The 27,077-nt window shown below is 46.8% G+C and overlaps 1 protein-coding gene across 14 annotated transcripts in view; it reads left to right on the top strand.

Moving 5' to 3' along the window:
- Positions 1 to 27,077, top strand: part of EHMT1 (euchromatic histone lysine methyltransferase 1) — a 2,375,011-nt gene that overhangs the window by 1,279,897 nt on the left and 1,068,037 nt on the right. For all 14 annotated transcript variants that reach the window (XM_069609714.1, XM_069609713.1, XM_069609712.1 and 11 more), the window contains one exon: positions 4,933 to 5,076. In XM_069609714.1, the coding sequence (XP_069465815.1) occupies positions 4,933 to 5,076 (144 nt within the window). The remainder of the gene's footprint in view (positions 1 to 4,932; positions 5,077 to 27,077) is intronic.

Below are 27,077 nucleotides of genomic sequence, written 5' to 3'. Positions count from 1 at the left end.
CTCTACCCGAAGAGCACGAGTGGCAACTCGACAGATCCTAGACGATATCTTCTCCGTATGGGGGTTACCCCCCCCTTAGACCGTTCGCCACAAGCCAAAACACCCAATGCCCAGGCTTCGTATCCAGGTTTCCCCAGCACAGGTCCAAGGGGAACGCCCTGTGGATGAACTGGTCAGGGAAAATTTGCCTACGCTTTTCGCCTGACCCCGCTACTGAGAAGGTTGTGAACAAAATGCACCAGGAACAAGTGACACTAATGCTAGTGGCTCCTATGTGGGCAAGACAACCTTGGTTTCCACATCTGCGCAAACTGATGATGTGCGATCCAACGGAACTCCTCTGCCCCTACAACATGATCACACAGCACGGCGGGGACACCATACCTCCCACAACCTCATTCTATGAACTTGGCAGCTTAGCTCCTGAAGTCATAGAATTTGGCCATTTAAAACTACCTCAAAGGTGTATGGACATCCTCAAGGAGGCAGGCAGGCAGACCAGACACTGTTATTTTAACAAATGGAAAAGATTTGTAATTTGGTGCTAGTCAAAGTGTATAAACCCGATAGAATGTACGTATCACACATTCGCCACTACATGCTCCACTTACAAGACTCTGAGCTAGTATTCAACTCCATCAAGGTTCACCTGGCAGCTCTATCCACGTACACCTCTTCTCAAAGCAAGGTATCCTAATGGAAAGTCCCGGTCATTAAGGCATTCATGGAAGGAGTAAAAACACTCTACCCTCCCATTTCAAACCCACCTCCAGGGTGGGACCTAAATGTAGTACTTGGAAAACTCATGGGACATCCCACACCCCCCCACCACCCCTTTGAGACTAGCCTTAAACATCTTGCATATAAGACTGTTTTTCTGGTGGCTATCACAGTCATAAAGAGTCAGTGAACTACAAGCTTTGTCATTGCAAGACCCTTTCTTTGTTAACCACAAAGACAAGCTGGTACCACGAATACACCCTAAGTTTGCACCCAAGTTTATGTTGAAGTTCCATGTTAACCTCCATCAAACTACCAGCTTTCTTTCAAAATTGTAGTTCAGCTGAGAAACTCCATACACTAGATGTAAGGATGGTGGTCCTTTACTATGTAAACAAGACAAAACCGCTAAGAAAAACAGACCAACTGTTTGTCTCCCTAGCCCTGGACTGGGAGGGTGACCACATTTAAACAAACACCATCTCCAGATGAATAGTCAGATGCATACAGCTCTGCTACGCTGTCAAATGAAACTCTGCCTTTCACACTAAGAGCTCACTCTACCAGACGTACAGGAACTACCTTGGCCTTTATTGCAAATGTCCCGCTGGACGCCATTTGCAAAGCAGCCTCATGGAGCTCTCCATACTTTTACTCAGCACTACTGCATTGACACACATTCTTAAGCAGATTCACAGGTGGGACAAGTGGTGCTAAAACTCCAGACACTGCTCGCTAATCTATGCATAGCATGGAATCGAAGCAGATTCCACAAGCCTCAGAAGGGATACATTACTCACCGTAATGCTGATGCTTGTATCTGCTTATATTCACATGCGCCCACCCTTCGTCCCCTGTGGAGTAGAAGGTGCATAGGTGTTTTTTCTGGCTTCATCTGCTATAATCTGCTATAATCCTCATGTCAGAAACAAAACAATCTGGGGGACCGCGACGCACGAAGGACTAGGAGTACAGTAGATGTCACACTAGGTATAGTATTATTGGCACGCCCTGTCAATGTCCCTTTTCGAGTTTTGACAATAAAAACTGTAATACTCCGCAGCTACCACTAGATGTTGGCCTATGCATAGCATGTGAATCTAGCAGATACAAGCATCAGAAATACGATTACGGTGAGTTAAGTATCCCATCAAGTGACAGAGTAACAAGACTAATGGAAGCAATGGTTGTAGGTACTGACAGCCTGAAGGACATGTCATTTTCCCCATGACAAATGAGCGAAAGTCAGTGTATTGAAGCTGAAGGCTTCACTGCACTGCAGAAAGAGCAGGACGGGATTAAAAAATAAAAGCAAAATGTTTGGGGGTCCATGAAAATGGAGGGAAAGGTGCACCCTTTCCTAAAAAGCTGTCTCCTTACCCATCATGCCTGACAAACTATCGACCCATATCTATCACCCCTTTCTTGGGCAAACTCATGGAGAAGCTGGTCATCCCCCAACTGACCCACCAAAATGGCTGGCTGCCTCTATGACCATCAGTCTGGTTTCAGGGTAGCCATAGGCACTGAAACTGTTCTCAGGTATTCAGGAGAAGACCTATGCTCTAATTGTGACTCTAACTCCCCTTCTGTTCTGACCCTCCTCAATCCCTTGTCTGCTTTTGACACAGTCTACCACTCCATCCTCATAAACCGTCTCTGTGATACCGTAGGCATCACGGTCAGGACACTGGCATGCTTCCCTCTCTAAGAGACCCTTCCAAGTTCAAATGGGTCCTTTTCTCTCCCCCCACTTCACTCTCTACCTGCGGCGTCCCTCAGGGTTCTACCCTATCAACATGGTTCTTCAACATCTACCTGGCACCTACGGCCCACCTGATCACCACCTACTCTCCTCACTGCCAGTGTTATGCAGACGACACACACCTCTTTCCGGCTGCCTTCCCCTACCCTCCTCCTCTTCTTCCTACCTTATAGCTGACTGATATTCAGGCATGGTGCTCCGCCAGTGATCTCTGCCTCAATGCCTGCAAGGCAAAGATCCTTCTTATTGGGACGCCTGCACCTAGTTTCCCCCTAACTCTCTGGCTGCAGACTCCTTGCGCCCCCTCCTCTCCCCTCACCCACCTGTGAGGGAAAAAAAACTCAAGATCATCTTTTACTCCCCCTCTCCTTCTCCCCACACCTCACGGACCTTGTCAAGAAGTCCAATTTTCAACTTCATCTACCTCCCCTCACCAGGTCACTGTCTCCAGAGCACTGGTGCGCTCTAGGCTTGACTACTGTAACATCCTCTTTCTAAATCTTCCTCTTTCCACCCTTTGCCCGCTACAACTAATCCAGAACAGGACTGCAAGACTTGTCTTTGGCCTCAAGCCCTGGGACCGCATCTCTCCAGCCCTAAAATCTCTCCACTAACTCCTGGTGACTGCAAGGATCAAATTCAAAACCTGTTGCATCATCCACAAGGCTGTCTGGGGCCTGGGACCTCTCTACATACAGCTTTCCCTCTCCAAATGCCTCCCAGCTAGAATCCTTCGATCCTCTGGCTCAAACTCTCTGCCGATCAAACGTTTTTTTTGAAGCAGAGAGTGGGAGGTAGATCCCTCTTTGGCTGGCACCTCCCTCTGGAACAGCTCACCGCCCCCAGACTTGAGCAGATCTTCTTAAGTTCCGGAAACATCTGAAGACCTTCCTTTTCTCCTCTTACTTCCCTCTCCCCCTCTTGCTTAGCTCTCCACCTGCTGTTCGGACTGGGGCATGGTCCCCTCAGTCATACAGGGACCAGACCACCCCCCCTCACGCCAGCTTCCTTTGCCAGCACTTGCCCCCGGGCGTCCTTCCCGACTATCCCTGCCCAGTCCTCCTGTCCAATGCACTTTTCCTCCTCACTCCCTTCTTTCCCTGGGCAGTTTGCCATCCTGGCCTCAATAGCACTTACCTGCCCTCCCCCATTGTTCTCCCAACTATTGCACTTATCTCTCTTCCCCACCCCCTCACACTTATCACCTTGTCAAGCATTTGCACGGTAGGATTGTCACAAGCCCAATATAACTGTTTATTTTTGTTCTTGCTGTTGTTTTCATTTGATTTCGCATGCCCCCTCCTTTTCTTGCCTTGTGGCGCCTTGTATCACTTGTGTTATGGCGCCATACAAATGTCCAATAAAATTTAAAAAAAATATATCTTTCCTAACAGAAAAACAGTTACAGGTAATTAACTTGTTCCATGTTTATACTTCACTGTTTAACTTGAATTATTGTAGTGCTCTGTTTGTCTCAATAAACCATTCTCCACTCCCAGCTTTACTGCTCAATCACCTACTTTGTTAGTGTTTGGCTAGACATTACTGTGTTTTCCCTGTTCACTATAACAGGGTGGCCTCTCAAACAGACCACAGTGTTGAACCTGAAAATCCATCTTAACAGCTTCCTTCCAACTGAACTTAGGGTACTGCTCCATGTTCGGCCAAAGGTAACTCTTGGGTGCCAAAGACTTCCCCTATTGACACTACTAGTTTCTTGGTCTCTAGTTGAACTTGCCAGCCTTGACAAAATCAATCTTTACATACATATTACTGCCTTTCCATTTCTAGGTGGTATTTGGTTGATTTTGAAGCACTCTAATTGAAAATTGTTTTTACTTACTGATACAACGCGGCATTGTGTGTTTTACAAATATACTTCCCGGTGAGCGTATTGTTTTTGTCTGCCTTTTTTTCTGTACAGATTATCCATTTTATTTCAATAGTTTATGGAACTTCTCTCATTGGGTATTAATGAAGTGTACGCAATACCTGTGACTCACGCCTCGCCACCTCCTGAGAGTTGGACATGGCTGCTCAGTCACAAATACCAAACAGAGATGCTGTTGAGGTTGTCAGAATCGCTAGCAGTACCTGAGTTGGGAGGATCTACCCAAGCACTGTGACCATAGGTCCTTAAGGAGATTCTCCCTAACAAATGTTAATGTTATTTGGTTTTATAATGTTAAGGTGAGTTTTCTCTACAGTGTGAAGTCTTCTGTGATATTGCATATAGGCAGAGACATTGTTTTTATGAATTCACTGAAGTTACCCCTGAAGAACTAGATTTGCAAAAGAGTACTTTTCCTTCTTAGTTATTTCCTTAATCAAGTACCTGGATTTTGACTTGGCATGACAGTTGAACAGTATGGATACAAAAACTGTTTGACCCAACAAAAATGTTTTCTACCCATCAAACAAATAACACCTTTCTTTCTTGATTTCAGCTGAGCAAGTGCACAAATGGCGTGATCAAATATGAACTGATGCGCCCGTCCAATAAAGTGCATCAGCTGATACTCTGTGAGGCGCACCGTGGGAGAATGGTGAAGCACCAATGCTGCCCTGGATGTGGCTACTTCTGTATGGCGGTGAGTAGAAGTGTGTACTCAAGTTGCACTGGAAATTCTTTGAATTATTTAATGGGGTTATCAAAAATGTCAGATGGCATGTTCCATTGTGAAATGGTGTGTTTCACAAGCCAGGCATTATTTACTATTTAGTGGCTGGCCCAGAATATGAATTAATTGCAAATTGTTTAAACTGTTGAGTCGATGGGGGCATTCTAGTAATAGAATTTATGTACAAGCTACTGCATTGATCCTTCTAGTGTGTAAGGTACTATAACTACTGCTCTGTAGGAGTACAGGAATGAGTAGTGGCTAAACCACCTACTCAGCCTAACACAACTACTAAACCAGCAGTAATCCCAATCATAAAGGTAAAATGGGAAAAATCCGAAAGGTATATATACCTCCTAGACTTTTTTTGGTCACTTGTGCCAAGGGCGGGCTATATCTCCTGGAGGTGATAAGAGTACAGTGGGTCCAAAATACAAAAAACTCACACCTGTAAAATAAACCGAGCATGCAGACTAGGGGAACAGAGCCTTTTTACAGTTCCTTTATTTTTGTCTTTGGCATCAAAGGAGTTGAGCTGTGCTTCTAGGTGCTTTTCCTTCAGTGAAACCAACATAAAAAGGTTGTAGTCTGTGCAATCCCACTTTCGGTCAGCATAAAGTATGTTGGAAGGTGTGAGCCCCTGATGGGTTGATTTTGTGTCCGTGACGGTGGCTTTTAACGGTTTGGGGCAGTGGTCCAGTTTGTGACGAGATGATGGTTTTACTGGGTCAAGTCTACGTTCTTGATGGGTGAATCAATGGCTTTCAGCAATCAAATCCATGATTGAGTCAGTTGCTCTCACTATGTCGATCCCACAATCTGGTTGAGATGAGTCAGTGGGCTCCAATTAGGCAAGCTTGTGTCTGTATGTTTTGAAATGCAGCAAGCAGTTTGAAGGTGCAGGAAAACCAACAGGCATGCCTTAAAATGGCTGTTAATGCCACATGGGCTCTTTGTGAGCACACAATGGCAACATCCAAGGTGGGTTGGACTAGTTTAGACCAGTTCCTGGCCCTGGGGAGGCCATTACACTACTTTTGTGGGTGGCCCTGAGTATTTGGCGGTTTCGAGCCCAACCTGATTGGCTGGTTACCAATACCTTTGTTTTAAATCCCCTAATAAGATTGGTGGGCTGGCAGATGCCAGCCCCTGTGAGTGAAGGAATATATGGTGGAAACTCTGTTCCTAAGCTCAGACGTGCTGGAGTTTTGGAGGATAAGCAGGTCAGCTTACTTGCTTGAGGATTCTGGAGGTTGCCTGCCATAGCAACATTTTTAGGCCCTCTCCTGGCCGTACTGGCTGGATGTAGTGGCCTGGGCATAGCTCCAGTTTGGATCCTTGGCTGCTGGGTGCCCTTCCTGAGATTTCCTCATCCTGTTCTTGCTCCTGCCCATCTGCTTGGGCCAGCTCCTCTATCCTAGGTTTTCTGGACAGTTTTACTGTGTTTTACTGCCGTTTTCGCAGAGGCAACCTGCCTTGATTTTTGGAAGCTGCTGCTGTCGCCACCTGGAAAAGTGGTGGGACTCTCCAAACCCACCATATTTGCTTGCCGGGGTCTTTTCTGGTCGCCACTACCTTTGTCCTGCTGCAGTGGTTGTTTCGATGTGTGTGCTGACCACGTTTGCCTGCTGTGCCATTGGGGCCTGACGTGTGCATGTTCCTCTGTCGTCCTGGAGCCATATGTCGCAGATTCCACTTCTGGATGGTGGTATTTCACTCCACTGAAGGACGATTGTTCTTAGTTTGGGCTGTTGGCTCAGGGTGCCAATCCCTGGGTGAGCGGAACCTTAATTTCGCCCTTTAGAAAGAAGCTGCTACTTACCATGTTTCTCCTTCTGGGAACCATATTTCTGGAGGCAACCACTGTAAGTACTTGCATCTGGGACTGGGTTGGGTTATTCCAGATGCTTTCTCTCGGGGGCCCTTGTGGTCTATCCCCTGTGGTCTATCGGTGGGTTCTGTAGGTCCCCTTGGACTACATTTTTGCATTGCATAATGAATCCTGCTCTGCTTCGTTTGCTCCTGGGACTGCTGGGTCTTGAACCCGCCATTGGATCTCTTCTTGTGGGTCCCCACTGGTGTCACCTACGGTCAATTGTGATCTTCTTGGTACCTGTGGAAAGCAACAGACTGATCTGGATTTTTTCTATTGTTTCCTATTGGCCTCTCTCCTCAACACAGGAACTCATAAATGTAACACTGCAAGGTACTCCTCTGTACTGTGACATTTTCCTAGGGTCGTCCTAAGGTCCCTGGAGTTTCCCCCACCAAGCCCTGAGACTTCCCCATAGGCACTTTTACATCTGTACATTACACTCATTTATTGGTTATACAGTGAACCCTTTTGTGTTGGTACTGTTTCCCCTCATTGATTTTTAATATGGCCTTCTGGACCTAGCGACCCTATGTAAAATATATCCTAGACTTTGTTGGCCCTCCTGGCTGTGTTGGACATTGTGTTCCCCTGTGCTCAACATTGAAGTACTGTACTGTGTTGTAGGCTTATGTGTATAGCACTTCATGCAGAAGCTAATGGGAAGCCTGCACTACGTTCTGTTGGGCACCTTTGGATGGATTCTGAATCCCATCATCATTAATTTGTGTAATATTGTCTAGGGGGTCTTTCTATTTACTTACATCTGAAAGCTTGTGTATGGGTGGCCTACCTTTTAGGTTAAGGATTGAGTAAGGGTGTTTTTTTACTTACGCTCTACAATGTGTTGTGTAACCAGAGTACTTATTTTCTCTTAGAATAAATAGTTTGTGACTTTATAATAAAGTGTTTATTTTTACAGTATATCAGTGTGGGATGTTCTTGTGTGTGGTGTCTTTTGGGACTAATTGTACCTCCACTCCCTGCCAGTCTTCCACCTTCCTAAGGCTAAGCCTGGCAGCTAGTCGTGAGTCTGGTCTTTCCTTTTGGGTGGCCCACTGCTCCACCGTTAGGTTAGATGATTGCACTGCCCTTACCTGAGGGTTGTGCATAAATCTCCCTAACAATTATTAAGATAAAAAGTCACAGGGAATTGTACTAAGCTGGCCTGCTGTAAGGAACCCAAATTAGGCCGTTGGAACACAGGCCATTTGCCTGCTGACATCGCACAGTGCGCGCCTTGCCTATAGGAAATAGGGGGGATAGGAAGTGGCAGAGAGCCTTTCCAGAAACCAAGAACCCCTCTCAGTGCACTTCTCCCTACTGGCTTCTCTAACTCCGCCCCTTCCCATTCCTGCTGACTTCATAAGGACTCCAGTGGTCAGCACACTAGTGCGAGTGTGGCTTTATTTCAGTGCTCCTTTCAAGTACTGGTTCCCACCCAGGAGATCGAATGATGAGTGCTCCTATGCACAGGGAGGAAGGTGTTAACATTCCTGCTGGATGATTAAAAGGCAGCATTCTGGCCAATGTTCCGCATGGCGGCTGTGAAGACGCTAAGACGAGGCACAAATACACGAGTCCTGTCATAGCTGGGCCTTGAGAGATAAATTGCTGTCTCTCTATAATTGTGCGCTTTTTGTAGTCACCATGACCAAACCAGGCATGACTTAAATTTTAATATTTATGTGCCACCAGACTGAGTAAGGGATATAGCTAGGCGGCCTTAGCAAAAGCCTATGGGAGCACTATAATTTTTTCATGGAGCATGTTGGGAAATATTTTTCTTTTTGTTGCTTTTCCTCATAGACATCAATGGGACACCCTTCTTTGTGCTATTGTGCTGATCCTTTCCTTCCGTTTCGAGGCAAGTGAAGCCTTTTTGGTCCACTTACCTTGCTTAGCACATCTGTTTTGGGAGCAATAATCAGTCCCTTTGGCTATCCATACAGGAGAACTCTGTTCTCCTAGGTAAGTTACTTAATTTTTCTTGAAAGCATCACCTTATGTGAAGTTTGTCCCTGTAACATTTTCTGTGAACTTCATGGTTACTTGCATGAGTCCAGGGTGGGCTGGTGGCAGCGGATACTTTTGTAGCATTTTCTTTTTGATAGGCTTGTGTACTTTTGCATTTTACCACATAATGCCAATTAGGGTACCATATATTCTAAAATGTCTGTGCCACATGATTTTCGCCTGTCCTTTGGCCTTCTTGTACTTTGACCTTCTTCCTTCTTTGGAGTGGCCAATTTTCCATATATGATTAAGCCCTTTCCTGTGGAAAGCTCCAGATTTCATTGGCAAAGTGACTCTCCATGTAGGTGGCCATATGTTATTAGCTGGATCTGTCCACATCCAAGACACCAGTGCTGAGCATATGCGTTGGCTAGAGCCTGTCCAGGATTGGACAGCCCCTCAGTTTGATTGGTGCAGATTCTTTGTATTGGGCCTGGGCAATTCCAGCCCAGATCGTGGATAAAAGGGGGACTCCTGTAGCCATTCTTCCTATCGTCGTTGGATCCAAAACCCCTACATAGGAGCAGTCCTCTGGCTACCAGGAATTTGTTGTTGAGAGATGTTATATGTTTGACCTGCCCTTTCTTTGCAGTGTGGTGATTGCTTAAAAACAAGTCGACACAGTGTGTTTTGACTGGCCGAGATAGGATTTACTCTAACCTGGTAGAAGAGCATTTTTTGGCTTACAGATTCTTGAAGTGAGAATACAGAGAGATTTTCCTTTCAGATATCAGTGTATTTGATAGAACGCTGGAATAAAGAAGTGCCACCATCTGATAGACACAAATCACATTTTCAGGGATTTGTTTAGAGTATACACATGTTGGACCCAGGTTTTGTAGGGTTCATAGGTTAACTAAGGTTGTTTGTTTTGTGTCTTTAAAGGTGAACATTACAGAGTGGTGTCACAGTAAATATAACAAATGGTTAATATGTTGTCTGTGTAGAATGTACATAGTAGCTATACTCTTTACGTCCCATCCCCTTTACTCCATACTGCATGGGACGGGAGACAGAACCTTTTTCACCTGAAAAATCTTATTCCCCTTTTAATTTAGAGGAGCGCTGGGCTCCTGGGAGCATGCGCTCCCCTGACTCTGTCAAACCGGCGCCACTCCAGTCACATCAATGCACCGACAAGGGGCTCGCCTTTCGGAGGGTTCCGTGGCTTCCAAGAACGGAGGTCCAGGCCACCTGACCATTCTCAGAGTCAGCACTGGCGCAAACAACAAAGGGGGATGGGCAAGGGCTTTTTTCAGTGCCCCTACTTCGCAGTAGCTTCAGAGGGAAAGCAGGCATAACGTGTCCTTTCGGGTCCACGTGTCTCCAGTGGGGGACAGGCTTTGCCCTTCATGCACAGTTTTGGCGTCAGAGGTTCGCGGACCCCTGCTGCATGCTGTCTGTAGTATCCATGGGGACCGCTGACCGATCCCTTCCTCTCCTCCCTCCTCACATCCACAGATTGGGATAGCAACTCAGTTGGCGGAAGGTTGTTCGCTTGTCGAGAGCCAGGCCGTGGAAGAAGTACCATTCTCCCAGCGAGGATTGGGCTTCTATTCCAGAATTTTCGCCATACAAAAGAAGAACCAGGCTGGCCTGAGGGTTGTGTTGGACCTTTGGACCTTTCCACCCTCAACCTCCCTCTTCAAAATTCAAGATGGTTATGCCAGCTCTGATTGCGGAGACATTGTGCAGGGGAGACTGGGTGTGCTCCCTGGATCTGAAGGACGCTTGTATACACGTCCCGATTTGGCAGCCGCATCGATCCTTTCTACATTTCAGGATCATGGGCTGCCATTTCCAATACAAGGTGCTACTCATCGGCCTCAATTCAGCCCCCAGGGTATTCACCAGGCTCATGAACGCGGTGACAGCCCTCCTCAGGGCGCAGGGCCACCATGTTTACCCGTACCTGGATGACTGGCTCGTCACGGCGAGATCTCCGGAGGCGGTGCATCACACTTCTTCCACCCTTATGAGCACACTCCATGAGCTGGGGTTTTCGGTCAACCTCAAGTCCCAGCTATAGCCTACACAGAGCCTGACCTTTCTGTAGCATCGTATGGGACACAAGCTCCTAGAAAGTTTTCCCCTCGGAGGACAGGGTCACGGCCATCAAGAGGGCCACAACTCACTTCCTCACTCAAGAAGTGACCTCGACCTGGTGGTACCAACACTTATTAGGCATCATGGCAGTGGTCCTACTGGCCGTACCCTACACGAGACTCAAGATGAGGAGATTGTAGCTGCACTTAGCAGCCACATGGAATCCGGAGCAGGGCTCCCAAGCGAAGCTGGTCGGCATTCCGCCTTCTCTACACTCGGACGTCACATGGTGGTCCAGGGACTGCAACCTGCGGATGGGCAGGCCCTTCCAGCAGCTGGCCCCACAGGTCACCATTACTACGGATTCCTCCCTGGAAGGCTGGGGTGGGCACTTTGGACAACCACACTGTCCAGAGTCTGGACCCTGCAGGAGCAGGAGTCTCAACTGGCTGGAGCTGAGAGCCATCTGGCTAGCTCGCAAAGCTTTCCTTCCGCCCATTGGGGGCAAGGTCATTCTCATTCAGGCGGACTACTCCACCAGCATGTACTATGTCAGGCAGGGTAGTGCCAGGGTCTTCTCTACAGTGTAACCTAGCAGTCAGCATGTGGGACTGGGCCCTGGAGAACATCTACCTGAGGGCCATCCACCTTCCGGGGAGTCCAACCTGGAAGCGGACACACTCAGCAGACTGGATGTGGACAATTACGAGTGGCAATTGAGCGATCAGGGTGCTGCTGGAGATCTTCAGCAGATGGGGGCATCCTCAGGTGGATCTCTTGTTGTCTCAGCAGCCAAAGAAGTTCCAGAGGTTTGCGTCCTGGCAGGAGCAGGGCTCTGGCTCCATGGGCGACGCCTTCCAGATTCAGTGGAGCGGCATGACCGCGTATGCCTGCCCTCCTACACTCCTGATCCACAGTGTGATCTCCAAGATAAAGGAATGGTGTCACCTTAGCATCATTCCGATAGCTCTGTGGTACTCGGAGCTTCTCAGCCTCTCTGACAGGCCTCCCATTCACCTGTCGCTGGTCCCAGATCGTCTCAAGGCGCAACAGAGGGGGCGGAGTCATCCACCCCACAGAAGTTATCCCTTGCAGCGTGGTTCCTGAGCAGGTCACGCTGCAACACCTGGGTCTATCACAGGCTAACCTAGAAATCATTCAGGGTGCTAGGAGCATGGTCTGGGTTCTGTCATTGGGCAGACTCTAAGGAGATAGACCCCCCCCCTTGCACATTGGATGACACGCTCTCATTCTTTGCACACCTTGTCCACTCAGGCGTGCAGGTGGATACATGCCACGCCTATCTCGCAGTCATAGGGCCCTAAAGAAATTCAGAGGCAGAGTTCTTCTCCTCTTCCAACCTGTGGTCAAGCGTAATTTAGCAGGCATCGCCAGGCTCTTCCCACCCATCGTCCGTGTGGGACCTTAATGTAGTGTTGGGCGCCTCGGCACAAAAACCATTTGAGCCAATGGTGTCTGCAGACATCAGGCTGGTCTCCATTAAAACAGTTCTGATGGCGGGCCTCCCTTCTGCTCGCATTCAGTGAGATCCAGGCACTGGTACCTTCAGAACCCTATACTACTTTCCACATGGATAAGGTGATCCGGAGAACACAACCCACGTTCCTACTGAACGGTAGCCTCCGCTTTCCATCTAAACGAGTTGATAGTCTTACCTATGCTTTTTGTCGACTCTAAAGACGATGCTCAAAGGGTATTGTACTGTTTGGATGTCAGACGCGCTCTGAAATTCTATCTGGATAGGACCAAGGGCTTCCGCAAGTTGGACATTCTGTCACTCGAGTCTTGTTGATAATTCACCTAAGATACACTTAACAACTTTAGCAGCCTATACCACATCACAACTAAAAACATCACAGTGGAGAATACCGGTAGTTAAAGCCTTTATGGAAGGCGTTCAATGTATTTACCCTCCATTGTCTCAGCCTCCTCCAGGGTGTGGATTTATACACAGTACTCTCACAGCTCATTGGCCCACCTTTTTAACTCATGCACAAAGCCTCACTTTAGGAGCTGTCATACAAAGTAGCTTTCTTTATTGCTTTTGAGTCGATAAGAACATGTGAGTTAAATTGATAATTTCTTTGTGTCTAAGATGAGTAGATTCTGTGAATTGGTCACAGTTGAAAACTTGAACCTAGGGGATCATAAGGCTATAACATAAAACATATAGATTACTTAGTACACATCAAATAGTACCATCGCTGGTGATGACAGAAGTCGATTGGCATGCTATTTCTGTCAAATGGAATCCCTGCCTCTGTCGAGACTTAACTTACAAAGGAAGTAGGGAGATTATGCGCCCTGGCGATGTAAATTCTAGCAGGGCAAATAGGGAATGCTTAGATGCATGGAATGCGTAGGTAATAAAAATGTCATGGGAACAAACTTGCAAATATAGAAAAAGACAAACTCTGAGTCCACACTCACTCTTATAATATGATAGTGGCAAGTCTCAAACGTGAAAAGAGTAAACAGATTAGTGACTTGAAACATCAAATTCATTCAAACTGATAGTATTGAAACACTAAACGTATGTGTCAGTCATACAGAAATAAACTAAAAATGCACCAACATCATCTACATAATGTAGACCATCCAAAAATAATCAATTTATGCAAAAATAACTCAAATGTCTGGACACTCCTGAGAGTGGCCACGGATACAACTACAAATGTGCTTAATACATCAATAACTGCCACACAATGACACCAGTTCATCTTGCAAAAATGCCAGTTACCTTCAAAATACAGAGATGTGGAATTCAATATTCCAAATCTACCTCCCTTAACAAAGTGCCCTTGGAAGACTGAATAGGTACAAAGGGCAATTGAAAATTTTAAAATCTCTAAAGCTGCTGGCCCGGATGGTATTCCTGTTTGCATCCGAAAATTTTTGGGCATATATTCTTAAAATAAAATTTGATCATATTTTTCAAACAAACACAATCCCGGAATCTTGGCTCAGTGCTATCATTATTCCTATTTATGAAAAGTGGACCCCAATGTGCCAGAGAATTATCGTCCTATAGCACTGACGGATGCATCCTCTAAGGTTTTTTCAATTTTAATTCTGACAGAAATTGAGCAATTTATCAGGTATCATAACATACTATCGCGGTTCCAAGTTGGTTTCCGCACGTTCATGGGCATTCCCGTTAATGCAACTATTTTAGCTCACATATTGGAGAACTCTAAGCAACCAAATGCAGGTTCCATTTACATGGCCTTGTGGGATATGTCTGCTGCAATTGACAGTTATTAGAAATCTACTCTGGAACAAAATGCTCAAAATGGGGGTGCCGTCCTTGTTGGTTCGCCTAATAGTAATGTTACAACGAAATACTAACTTTCAAGTTCGAATCACTCAAGAGGTTGCTCTCACCATGCCCATACCTACATTAATGGGGGTGAAGCAGGGGTGCAATCTAGCCTCTAGATTATTTAATTTGTACCTCTGCGATCTGGACTCTATATGGCAACATAACATATTTGCGATAAAACTTGGCCCACTCTGATTTCATTGGATGGGCTTTGCAGATGTTCCTATTGTTTTTGACCAGACCCCGTTTGGTGGACAGAACAAATTAACTCAATTTGATATCTATGCCTCCAAATGCAACTTATTAGTAAATCCTTCCAAATCAAATATAATTAGTTTTGCCAATAGAAAAAGGATCAAAATAAGGAAATGGACTATTGCAGATACACAGATTTGAAGATCCATTACACTAAAATATCTTGGATATTCAATTTCTGACCGCACCTCCTATGAGTACGTGGGAATTGAACATCAACCAGAAAATGAGTCCTCTCATCACAGCTGAAAATAATAAGAAAGTACTGTAAATACTTCTTGATGCCAGTGCTTGAATTCTATTCATTAAATGTCGAACCCATAATATTGTATGGACTGGACTTTTGCTTATTGATCATAGATAAGATACTGGATAGAGTACAGGGAAAAGTATGTAAACCGGTTTTGGGCCTATCCCTGGCAATACCCAACTCCATCATAAGGCACAGGCTAGGAATAGGCTCACTGTCGTCCAACTTTCACTGGCGCAAGCTTAACAGTTATGCCAAAATGTTGAATCCCCGAGTAATTCAATGTACCAGGATCTGGCTAAGATGCGCAAGGAGGGTCACCCTAAATCCATCATGAGGTTTGAGATGAGGATGACAAACCTACTAACAAACATAAATGCAAGTCCAGTTGATCTCGTCTCCGGCCTGCCGTACATTAAAAAGAAACACTTGGAACTAGATTGGGCTGTCATGGTTAAGGCCAATAACACCTACAAAATGTATAGCGAATATGCAAAATTCACGGAAAAAATAAGACCTTGTTTCCCATGTGATAAAGCCCATGATTTATACCTCCGATTTCGCCTGAATCAATTCCAAATTCAGGAGCACAGCCATAATTTGCAAAAACAACCTGAGAAAGTGTAAACAGGTCAATGTCGATTCTGCACTGAGAATGTCAATCAGGAAACTCAAACACTTGGTGCTTTTCTGTCCAAAATTCGAACAGTACAGATTGAAATCATTTGGCAAATTGAGCATGGGAGACACTGATCAATCAAGAGAATGGTTATGGATTAGGTTAATATGGGGCAAAAATATCTCCCTGATACTAGCACTGACCATGTTGCTTAAACATATAAATGAAGATCTAGCAACGTTAATTGATAACCATAATTACGAGGCCAACAATAATTTCATGGTCTCTGGTCATTTTGTGTTGGCAAACAATTATGAAGTATAGTTTATAAAGTGTCAATTAAGGAAATGGTGACAATTGCCACTCTGTTGGCCGATTGTGACAAGGCCAAGATTCTGTTTAGCATATCATTAATTGCCTTACGAATAATCTGAACAGTAGGCAGTAAGGATGATAGGGTGATGCAATGTGCTTGTATAAAAAAGAAAAAAATAAATCACAAATGCGACATATATCACTCTGCATTAGCGCACTAAACAAGGGCACAGATTTCACTTTTTGCAAATTTCAGTTGACTTTGTATAAATTTTAGCAGAAGGCATACTGTAGAATGCAAATTCACAAAAATGATACCACTCAGTCACAATCTGGCAATGCTAATAAATGTTATCACTGTACAGAAAGTACAATTGTAATAATGAATAAGTTGCCACGCACTGATATGCATTGAACATATGTTGCAGACTGTGCATGGATAGCATCTCGCCTTCTACGACTTTACCTTATGTGAGTGTAATAATTTTAAATGTGCATTTTTAAACTAATATTTGAGTTTATATGAAGATTTTACTAAAATGTTTAAGGTTTTGTTTAAACCAAGGACAAATAAAAAAAGAAAAAGAAAATTGAGTTACAAGCCCATCGGTATCTGAGCCATTTGTAGCCATACATAAGCACAAGGTTATGTAAGGAGCACAGCCAAGGTTTTCCCCAAAATTCTGATCTAGATTCCATGTTAACCAAATAGATTGAATTATCAGCTTTCTTCCAAAAAAGTAAATGTGAAAGAGCCTTGCATACATTGGATGTTCGTAGGGCTGTAATGTATTACCCCGACAAAACTGAGGATATACGAGAAACAGCATTTATTTGTGTCCATGGCAACAGGGAGACCAGGAGATGCAGTCCCCAAGGAAACTTTAGCCAGGTGGATTCAAATCTATCCAAATGTGCTACTCCACAGCTAGCAAAACACTGCCATTTACACCACACCACAGGCTCCTTCAACCAGAAGTACAGGAGCAACCATAGCTTTCCTCACAAATGTCCCCCTGAAGGCCATTTGCAAGGCAGCTACTTGGAGTTCATTAGAAACTTTCACACAACATTTTGTGGACGCACCATCAAAATCAGATCCTCAGTTGGGTCAAGAAATGTATTCACTCATCCTCCAGCTCACCCATACCTTCAAATACTGCTTGCTAGTCTATGCAAAGCATGTCAATCTAAGCAGAGGTACAAGCTCAGGAAGACCAATATTACTTACTGGTAATCTTCATTCTGTAGCTTGTATCTGCTTAGAATCACATGCGCTTAACCATCCTCCCCATGCAGGAGCAGAAGGGGAATATATGGAAAAAATACCTCATGTCAGCAAACAAACCATCTGAGGATGTCGGTGCGTGAAGGATCATGGGTATTGTGAGAAACCTAGGGGTATACTCCCATGTAGACCCCGATAATCCCTGATTCAGGTGGCCAGGGGAGGGCCATATCTTTTGGATCCCAACCCTGGGGTGGGACAAGCAAGGGAGGATCACCTGGGTAAGGGAGGACGGAGTTGCCCTCGAATACTCTAGGAGAGAGGCAGTATTCCAAAGGGACGATTGGTTAAGGGATCCCAGAAGCCTTTATGGGTTCTGCAGGTCCCATTACCCCTAACCCAAGAGAGAGACAAACAGATTATCCCAGAGCAACCATGACGAAAGGGGAAAGCATGGTAAGACCGACATCTCATTTACAACGCTTTTGTTTTTTCCCAGTACAGATGATCGTAAGTGTTAGGCAGAAACCTGCGCAGTTCCCTTAGGGACCACTGCAAAAGGCTTAAGACTACAGGTGTTGGCAGTAAACCCAATTGGTAGCAGTCTGTACCACCCAGATTTACCTGGTAGCTGTGGCTGAGCAGCCAGACATCTCTCAAGAAGAGTTAGACAGTATATAGAGTATACAAGATAGGTACCAGAATACAGTAGCACAAGCTAACACTGACACGAGCTTTGGTATCAAGTATAGAATTATTTATTTAAACACACACTTAGAAATACTCTAGCACTATTATTATAAGTAAGTTCAAAAACACAATCACTATTATCATATGTACAACCCTTATTCCTTATTAGACAAGTCTTAGTTACCACTTATTTCCAGACAGAGGTGAGCGCTTAACTAAAGATGGCACTCCAATAAGTTTAAGAAAAAGGGAGGGAAAAGGCAGAAATTAGGAACAGCACACAACACAATCCTTCAGAAGCACTTAGCAAGGCAGGAAAGTCAAAGTCTACTTGTGAGCAAAAAAGTTCAGAGGCCAGGCCCCCTCTTGGAGAGAGTATAACACCACTGTGCCCAGGATCACAAAGTTTAAAAGGCTTGGAGAGTCTTGCAGAGAGTTCAGAAAGGAATCAGTTCAGTTTAGAAAAGTTGTTAGCCAGCCTAGGGCCAACCAAAGTGGTAAGTTGAGGCTTTAAGAGTCCCCCCACACAGACCATTGCGAGGGAGGCCAGGCGGACACAGTACCTTTAAAGTGGAGAGGATCCTCCAGCGGGAGCAGTTGTTCCTGGCAGCGGGTGCAAGTCACGGCGTCGTCCAGAGGAAGAGATGATCTCGACGTGGAGGAAGGCTAAAGGTCGTTGCACTGCCAGGGAAGAAACCAGCCGCAGAGTTCTCCGGTTAAAAGGTACTATCGCGGTAGTGGAGAAAACGTGGTATCCCGGTTGCTGGGGTGCTTGGCACAGGCAAGGCAGCCACAAGATGACCCAGGAAGGCGAAAAGGCGGGCAAACTGGTGATCCCCCACCAGTCAAAGGAAGAAGACTCTTCGGATTGAAGATCTCCTCTGTCGTCGGGAAAAGTGGGGAGACGGTTCAGCAGGGCTCCACAGGTGGTGTTGTTGCAGGTCGGCTCAGCTTCTCCCTCTTCGGATTCTTTGGTCCTGTGGCGACGTCTGAAGTTCCAGTCCCCAAAGCCCTGCTTTTATGCAGAAACCCCCCATTCATCAGTCCTAGCTGTCACTCAAACATGCTAAGTGGTGAGCCGGGTGGCTCACCACTGGGCCAATCACACCAGAGTGCGACTTCAGTTGCTGAGGCAACTCAGTCCAGGGTGCCTAAACCCCCTCCCACACCCCCTGTGGTACCAGACAGAGTGGCACCACTTTTGGAGGCTTCTGTGGAGAAGCCCGCCAAAAAGTGGAACAAAGGGCTCGACTTGGGTTGGAGTCACAGAAGAGAACACAAATGCCATTTTGGAACCGAGTTTCGGCAAAAAATACCAACCGGTGAATTTATATTAATTTAATAAACAGGCGGTATGTTCGAGGCTATATTAAAAAGTGGTAGCCTCGAACAATGGGAACATCCCATAGGAATATATTCGCGGTCGAATATAAAATGTAGTATCCACTGCCACCAGCCAAAACCCGGTCGGGGGGGACTAGACAGTGCCCCCTCGAACAACAGACCCCGGGGGCAATTGAATTGCCCCGACCAGTACGTCCACAATATGATGGTTTGTACTGGTTCTGTTCACAATTTAAGACTAGTAAATCCATTGGTGACTTTACATGCCCTGGGAGACAGTAGTCAGTCCCAGGGTATGGAGTCTGTTTGGGGGTCATTATGACACCCCTGGGTTACTGCACGGAGGGTGCTGTGTAACCCACATACCAAAAACACATGAAGCCCTATGGGGTAAAGGACCCCATAGCCCACAAAACACACATAAAGTCAAAGGAACACCTCAAATCATGTCTAAGAGTGGGAGAAAAAGTCTCACTCTTAGCAAGAGAAAAAAATAAACCCCAATAAAATACAGCAAAGCTGCTGGGGGACTCACTAGGTTGGGGAAATTAGCCTTAACAGAGAATTCTCCCTAACAGTAAGGGTTATAGAGACCCGGGAGTCGCATGTCCGAATGGGTATGAAAGGGAGTATTTTAATACAAAAATAATCACGTTTTGTCTACCAAACTAGGGCCAGGGGGAGATCCCCCTATCCTTTACCAATCACCTTGTAATAATACTGCATATAAATGTCAATTTCCATCTCACCCCATCGCCCCCTCCCCATTTCCAACAATTACTGAGAAGAGGAGGAGGCAGCTAAGATGAGTAAAGATTACCCATAGGAATAACCTGGGGAAACCAAGGGACACCAACCCTAGAAAGAACTTGAGTTGTACCACTAATAGTCTGGCAGGGTCAGGTATTTAATAGTGACCATTTACACCCGACTCCACTTGACGGGTTTTTTCACTTACACAGATGGATGAGTGAGCTGGGGTGGCATACTGGACCAGAAAAGCCACAAAGCTGTGAACTGCGGGAAGAAGTATCCAGAGGAGAGCAGCATGTTAACACTTGCCAGTGTTTGAGGGCTGCAGCGTGGCTGGAGAGCCGTGTCTCCTGAGAGCGAGAGCATGGCAGCTGGGACCCTGCTGGGGGTGTCTGTGCAATTGCTCATTCCCTTTTGCCGTTTGCCAGGCCGAAGGTATATGAGGGGCAGGTGGTGAGACCCTGACCTCGGCCCAGAGCATCCTGGAGAGACCACTCGCCGGCGCTACCTGGTGAGTTTTGCATGAGAGAGAAACTCTGGAGCGTGCGGTGGCTGGAGCGGGAAAAGTGAGGAAAAGGCAAGAATTGTAAAACGGCACGAAGCGGAAAGCAAGAAGGACAGTTTTAAGAAATGGAGTAAGAAAGGAGAGTGCATGTTAGTGGCACAGAACTAAGAAAAAAAATACATTATCGGGGGACAAGTAAAAGAAGTCTAGAATAAAAAATAAGTGGGCGAGCGACCCGGAAACCAGGTAACAAGTGCAGGTGTGCACGGAAGAGTGAAAGAAGTGTGCAAGAGGCACAGTAGGAAAAAGACAGTGCAAGTGGGCACGACAAAAGGAAAGGAATGCATGGAAGTGGTGCAGGAAGTACATGAAGATAAAAAGTACAAAGGAAAGCGCGAGTAAGAAATATAGGGGCAAAGGATCAGAGTGGTTGTGCTTAGGAAAAGCAAAGAGCCTGGCATTTTCAAAAGCCTCTTATTCTGCCCTATGAAATGATGGTATGGGAGAAACACTGCATATAAGTAAAAGGTACACCCTGACCAGTTCAACTTGTGTGTGGAACTAGAGGAGCCTGGGCTTGAGTAAAGGAACCCTGAGAGGCCTACCAAAAGCTGAATACTCACTTTGGAAACAGGGGCATAAACTTGGGAAGTAATCCCTGAAAGACCTACCAAAGAAAGTAGAGTGCATCTTGATAATGACTTTGTATTGAAACCTGGAAGGGGTCTGAGCTTGGGGAATGGAACCCTAAGAGGCCCAACCAAGTTGGAGACTTAATTGATTGTCTTTATAGTGTTGAAAGGATTGAGGCGTGGGGAAGGAAACCCCGAGAAGCTTCAAAAGGAAATGTTACATTTCATTTGTGGCGTTTGAAACTTTAATAAGTTGATGCTTGGGGATGGGAACCCCATGGAACTCAAAGACACTGAAGGTACTTGAAATCACTGCAAGGACCCTGTGGTGAAGGTCTTGCAAGCAACCCTGTTTGATGAAACCCATTCTTGTGAACCTAAAACCATGCCTGGCAAAGAGGATTCCGGAAACAACCCTGGTTTTCCTATTTTTCTGTTAAGCCACTGCTTTGTTTTTGACAAGATCCCACCCCGCCCCCCACCATCTAACACATTTTTGTATATAGAGAGCATAGGTTTAGACAGACTATTATTTTGGACTTTTAGGCATCAACGGCCGTTAGAAAAATCATTTGGAACCATCTCTTTAGAGTTAGGGCCAGTTCGGTATTACACCAACTCCGAAATTTTAATAAATAAAGGTTTTGAAAACGTATTCACGAGTCTCTCTTGATACCATGCAAGGCTCAAATATGGTGTCAGTAGTGGGATACAGTTTATCTAATAAAAGTATTTCCACCCAGTGGGGAGAAGATTATTGTACAAGCAGAAAACAAAGATCGAGTCTTAGTAATAAAACATTTAATTTCTGGCAAAACCAGCATTCCCTTGAAACATCAGGACTTGTTTTGTCAGAATCAACTCCTCCTTGATACCCTTCCCTTATCCACATACCATTTGAGACAGTGGGACCACCTTATTCTCAAGGTTGGATATCCCCACACATCTAGGCAGAGAACCAGTTGCAAGCGTGACTGTAGAAACTGATAGCATTCCAGGTAAAAAACAGTATTCCCCAGGGAATCCTGCAACCTTACAAGGAGGGCGAAGACTAGGGGGAAGTTCTTTCTAAATTTTGACCAGTTATCTTCCCCGGTTAGCAACACAGTTTCAATGAAGTGATGATTTGAAGCTTTGCTATTTAGGAACCCTTCTGAAAGTTGAACTTCTGACATCAAACCAACTCCTGAACCTTCCCGGAACAGCCTCTTTTTCAGAGATTAAGGAAGCCCTCTTGCAAAGATTAGGACAAACTAGTAACTTCTATCGCCACCAGCTATTTAACTTAACATTAAATCCAGGCGAGACACCTATTGAATTGGGTTAAAACTAAAAACTCACTCTCTATGGTTGCAAGGCAAACCTTAACCGAAGTTCTTGAAGAACTAATCATGGAGCAGTTTATAAACTTGCTACTGCTGTTCCTCCAAAAATCGTCATTGCAATCAAACAGACCTCTCATCCTGGCATTTGAAACTACTCAAAATTATGCAGAGACAAATAAACATTTCTACTTATTACATCACAGTGAAAGAAGGGATAACCAAAGGTCTACTCATCCCTATCCTTCCCAATCTGATAAATCTAAGACCTCCATTAAAAACTAAAGAAACGTATGTTCATGAGAAGTATGATAAAAGGTCAGAAGTCAAGGGGCGGAAGGAAATAAGACGAGAGGAAAGCTAAATTAGTAGACCCACAACCCTTGTTTGCTTCTCCTGTAAAGAACCCAGGCATTTAGCCAGATATTTTACCCAAAATCGGAAGGAGCCTCCAATGATGATAGGGTGCCTAATAGATGAGCAATGGGAAGAACCGGACGAAAGGGTTGAGACTGTGAATGCCTGCTACTGTGATATCCCAACTTCATCCATCCATGAGCTCGCTTTTGTGAGTGGAATCTCCGTGCAGGCCCTCATAGAATCAGGGAGCAAACAAACCACCATTCGAGCTGTCCTAGTCCGCTTTGATAACCTTAAACAAGCCAAGAGGTCCGAATTACCTGTGTACAGAGATTAGGAAATCTACCCACGAATACCTCTTCCTATTCGGATTAGGGACACTTTATAAGATCATTCCGTCATCAGTAATACCGGGCCTTCCGGAGGAGTTTGTCAATGGCCAGTATTTTCCTGGGTTCCCCTCTCATGGAGAACATGCAGGCTCCCTGTTTTCTCCCCACTATCATTGGCAAAAAGAAAATGTTTGTCCCAACTCTGATATTTGGACATGGCCTTCAGAAAACAAGAACAGTCCAGCGGGTGGCCAGTGTTTTTGGGGAAGGGTATGTGATTACCTGGGTAGGGGAGGCCGGGGTTGCCATCAGCTGACTACCCTAGGAGAGACATGTATTCCAACTGGACAATGGGTGAAGCGGTCCCAGAAGCCTTCATGGGTTATGCAGGTCCCATTACCCCTAACCCAAGCGAGAGACATACCAATTATCCCAGAGCAACCCCAGAGAAAGGGGAAAGCGAGGTAAGACAAAGACATGATTTCTTTTCCAATGCTGCTTTGTACTCGTACGTCTCGTCCCCTTTCCTCCATCTTTTTCAGCATCCCACAACATGTGGACGGTACCGGAAACTTTGGCAGCAAAAAATTGAGCTTCCCCTTTGAAATTAGTATAGCGCATGGGGGTGCATCCTCAGGCGTGGTAATGCCCCGCCGAGGCCCTGCCGTCTGGCATTTCACCGCAGTCCCATTTTCCGCATGGATGTGTTGGACCTGGCAGCCAGTGCAGAGACCTTTTTAGTTTTCCACTTGCTCCCAGCTTGTTTTTTAATTCCTATTTCACTTTCCTTCGGTGACTCACCTCCCAGGTGCATGTCGGCCACAGGAGGATTCACAAGATGTGCCTCTTGCAACCAGTCGTTCCTAGCCTTGGACGCCCATGCATTCTGTCTTGAATGTTTAGGGCCTGACCACCGCTGGGACTCGTGTGCGGCCTGCAGCCCCCTCGGTCACAGGGCATTGAAGAATAGTCTGTTGCGGTGGAGGGAGATCTTCCACACTTCTCCTCCGCCCTACCTTAAGGACTTCGTCTCCAGCACCTCTTGTCAAGACAAGGTAGGCCCTCAGTTCAGCACGGCTCCACAGCGTGAAGACTCCTTCCCTTGGGTTCCCACGTATCAGGGTTCCTTGCATTCTGGTTCTGGCAGGCCTGAGGCCTCCAAGGCTACCGGCTCCTAGGCCATGGGGCTCAGGGGCCCTACCAGGCTGTCCTTGGAGGGATGATCAGGCTCGTTCTCTTCTTCTACCCAAGGGATCGTTCAGTGCCACTTCCAAGCGTTGTTCCTTGGCTAGATACAGCACAGCTACCGGCACAGGTGCCGAGGGCTCCCAGACAACCAGAGCTCGTTCCAAGGCTGTTACGCAGGGCGTTTCGACTACCGGCCAACCGGCTGAGGGCTCAGCACCTACCAGACCGATCCGAGGTTGATCCCTTTGCTTCGGGTGCAAGACCCAAGCTGTATCCTCCCATGTCTGAGTCCTCTCCTGGCTCGGAGCCTCTGGGCCCTTCCTCCCATGGCGTGGCGCAAGGATTCAAAATGGCGGGGCGGCATGTCGCGGAGCCTACCAGGCAGGCAGCCATCTTGGGTCTGGCTCAGGCCCCGCCAGTGCTTTCACCCATCGAGTGGGCTTTGCAGGATGATCCCTGCCCCTTTCTCTCTGTAAGCAGTAACGCATCCTATGGTGCAGGGTTTTGGTTCCTTCAGGGGTACATCTACCCATTTCATACTTGGACATTACAGATTTACAACTATGCACACCAGGTGCCTTGGCGCTTTGACCAGGAGACGAGGCCTAGCACCAGCGGCTAGCGAGGACGCTTCTTTGAATGGTTCCTCTTCCTCATGCGTTCCCCTCAAATGAAGGGGCTTCTGGAGGACATTGTGAAGGTTATCCCACCAGGCGGCAACGCCTCTGGGTACTCCATCTGTTCCACCAGCGATGCCGGTCCCTCTCCGGTTCAGGAACTATCTGTCATTCCGACCCTTCCACTTCCTCCTGTACCACCAGTGCCTCCGCCTCAACAGCGTTGGCCTGGTCTGCGGCTCTGGATTCACCTCGGCCTGAGAAATAAGGGGGATGATGATGATGACTGGGATGATGACGACGCCCAGGACGATGAACCCTCTGCATCCGTTAAGGCCTTTCATGAGTGCCTACAGGGCCTGGCAGTGTTTTTGGGGGTTTCCTATTCCTGAGGAAGCCCACCAAGAGTCGGGGGTGCTTGAGGTCTTGGGGAAGCGCACCTCAACCCGGTCAGGCATTCCCTTTGAGAGGGATGTGCTGCAGGTGGCGCAGAAGGTCTGGGAGAAGGTCAGGGCCAACGCCCAGATGAACAATAAGTTGGACAGCAGGCTTAGGCTGACAAATGGGAAGCCAATCCTCTTTGCCTCACACTTGCAGCTTCATTCCTCGGTGGTGGCCGCGGCCTCGGCCTCTTTATATTCTAAAACATCTTCTTCATAGTCTTCCTCAATGGGAGCCACCTCCAGTTGCCTCTTCAAGGAGGACGAAGTCCTTGAGTGCTTTGGAAAGCGCTGTGACTCCATCTCAGGACTACATCTGCAGCAGGCCAACGTGGACGCCATCTTGGCTGCAGCTAACCAGAAGCTGTCGTGGGAGATCAGGGAATTTCTGCCCGACCTTTCTTTGGACAAGCAAGCCTCCTTCTGGGCTGGACAGGCAGATGCCTGAGCCATTGCGCAGGACCTCATGGAGTCTTCGGTCTCCCACCTCAACACAGCCAGGAGGAGAGGGCTGTGCATTGGGGTAGAGATGAGGACGACGGCATGGATGCATGCTACTATGTTTTCATGTGACTTGCACGAGCGGATACTAGATCTGCTCTTCGAGGGCATGGACCTTTTTCATTCTTCACCGATGGCGATTTGATGAAGAAAACGTCCTTGCAAACCTCAGTGCTTGGCCGTCCTGACAAAGCCAGTTCAGAAGTCCTTCCCTCAATCCCAGGGTAGGACTGAGTTCAAACCCCAAACATTCTCTGGCATCAAGGGGTTCAGAGACCGCAGTATGTGGTGGCCTGTCAGGTTGCCCAGCAACAGCAGATGGAAGCAGCTGAGGATGTTGCACAGGTGTTTCCTCTGCCCTGAAGATGCAGTGACGTTGCGTTCGGTGAACACAGCTCGCCTGTGGGTGGCCGTTTGGGTCTGTTTCAGGACACCTGGAAGCGTCTTTTTAGCAATCTGTGGCTTCTATCTGTAGTCTTCATGGTCTTCAGTCATCCTTTACCATCCTCTCCTCCTCTTTGTAAAATCAGCTCCCCCGGCTCTTTTACTGGAGATCCGGTTTTCTCATTGAGATGCAGGCGATGGAACCGGTTCCTCTTGCAGCCAGGGGCTTTGGTTACTATTCCAGGATTTTTGCGTTACGCAAGAACAACCAGGCTGGCCTGAGGGTAGTCCTGGACCTGTCATTTCTAAACCGATCTTCACCGCTGGAATACTTCAAGATGATTACTCCCGCGCACAAGCCGAGTCTGTGTGAAGGAGACTGGATGTGTTCCCTGGACTTAAAGGATCATACCTGCATGTACCCATATATCAGCTGCATCAGAGGTTTCTGTGGTTCACAATTGTCGTAACACTTCAAGTACAAAGTGCTGCCCTTCAGCCTGAACTCGGACCCTCGTGTCTTCACGAAGTTGATGAATGCAGTGTCGGGTCTTCTCCACTTGGAGGGCCATCACCTGCACCCTTTTCTGGACGACTGGTTGGTGAGGGCGGAGTCTCCCGATGGAGTGGTCCACTCCTGCCAGAGATTGGCAGATACCCTTATTCAGCCGGGGTTTTCCCTCAACCTGAGGAAATTAGTTATTCCTGTCTCGGAATCATGTCTTCCTAGGGGCAGGTTGGAAACCTGCAGTTCAACGGGTGTTCCCCACGTCTGACAGACTGATGTCCCTCCGCAAGGCAGTGGGACACTTTCTGGTCAACTCTACCACCTCAGCATGGTGGTTCCAGCACATTCTGGGCCTGATGGCCTCCTGAGTGCTGACTGTAGAGCATGCCCGTCTCAAGATGAGGTGCCTCCAGCTCCACCTGTCGGCCAATTGGGATCAGGAGACGGGGT

This window comes from Ambystoma mexicanum, chromosome 8, assembly GCF_040938575.1.
Source record: "Ambystoma mexicanum isolate Mex_15411 chromosome 8, UKY_AmexF1_1, whole genome shotgun sequence".
NCBI classification, from domain to species: Eukaryota; Metazoa; Chordata; class Amphibia; order Caudata; family Ambystomatidae; genus Ambystoma; species Ambystoma mexicanum.
Note: the sequence above shows the minus strand (reverse complement) of the source record. Positions and strands in the feature narration are given on the sequence as shown.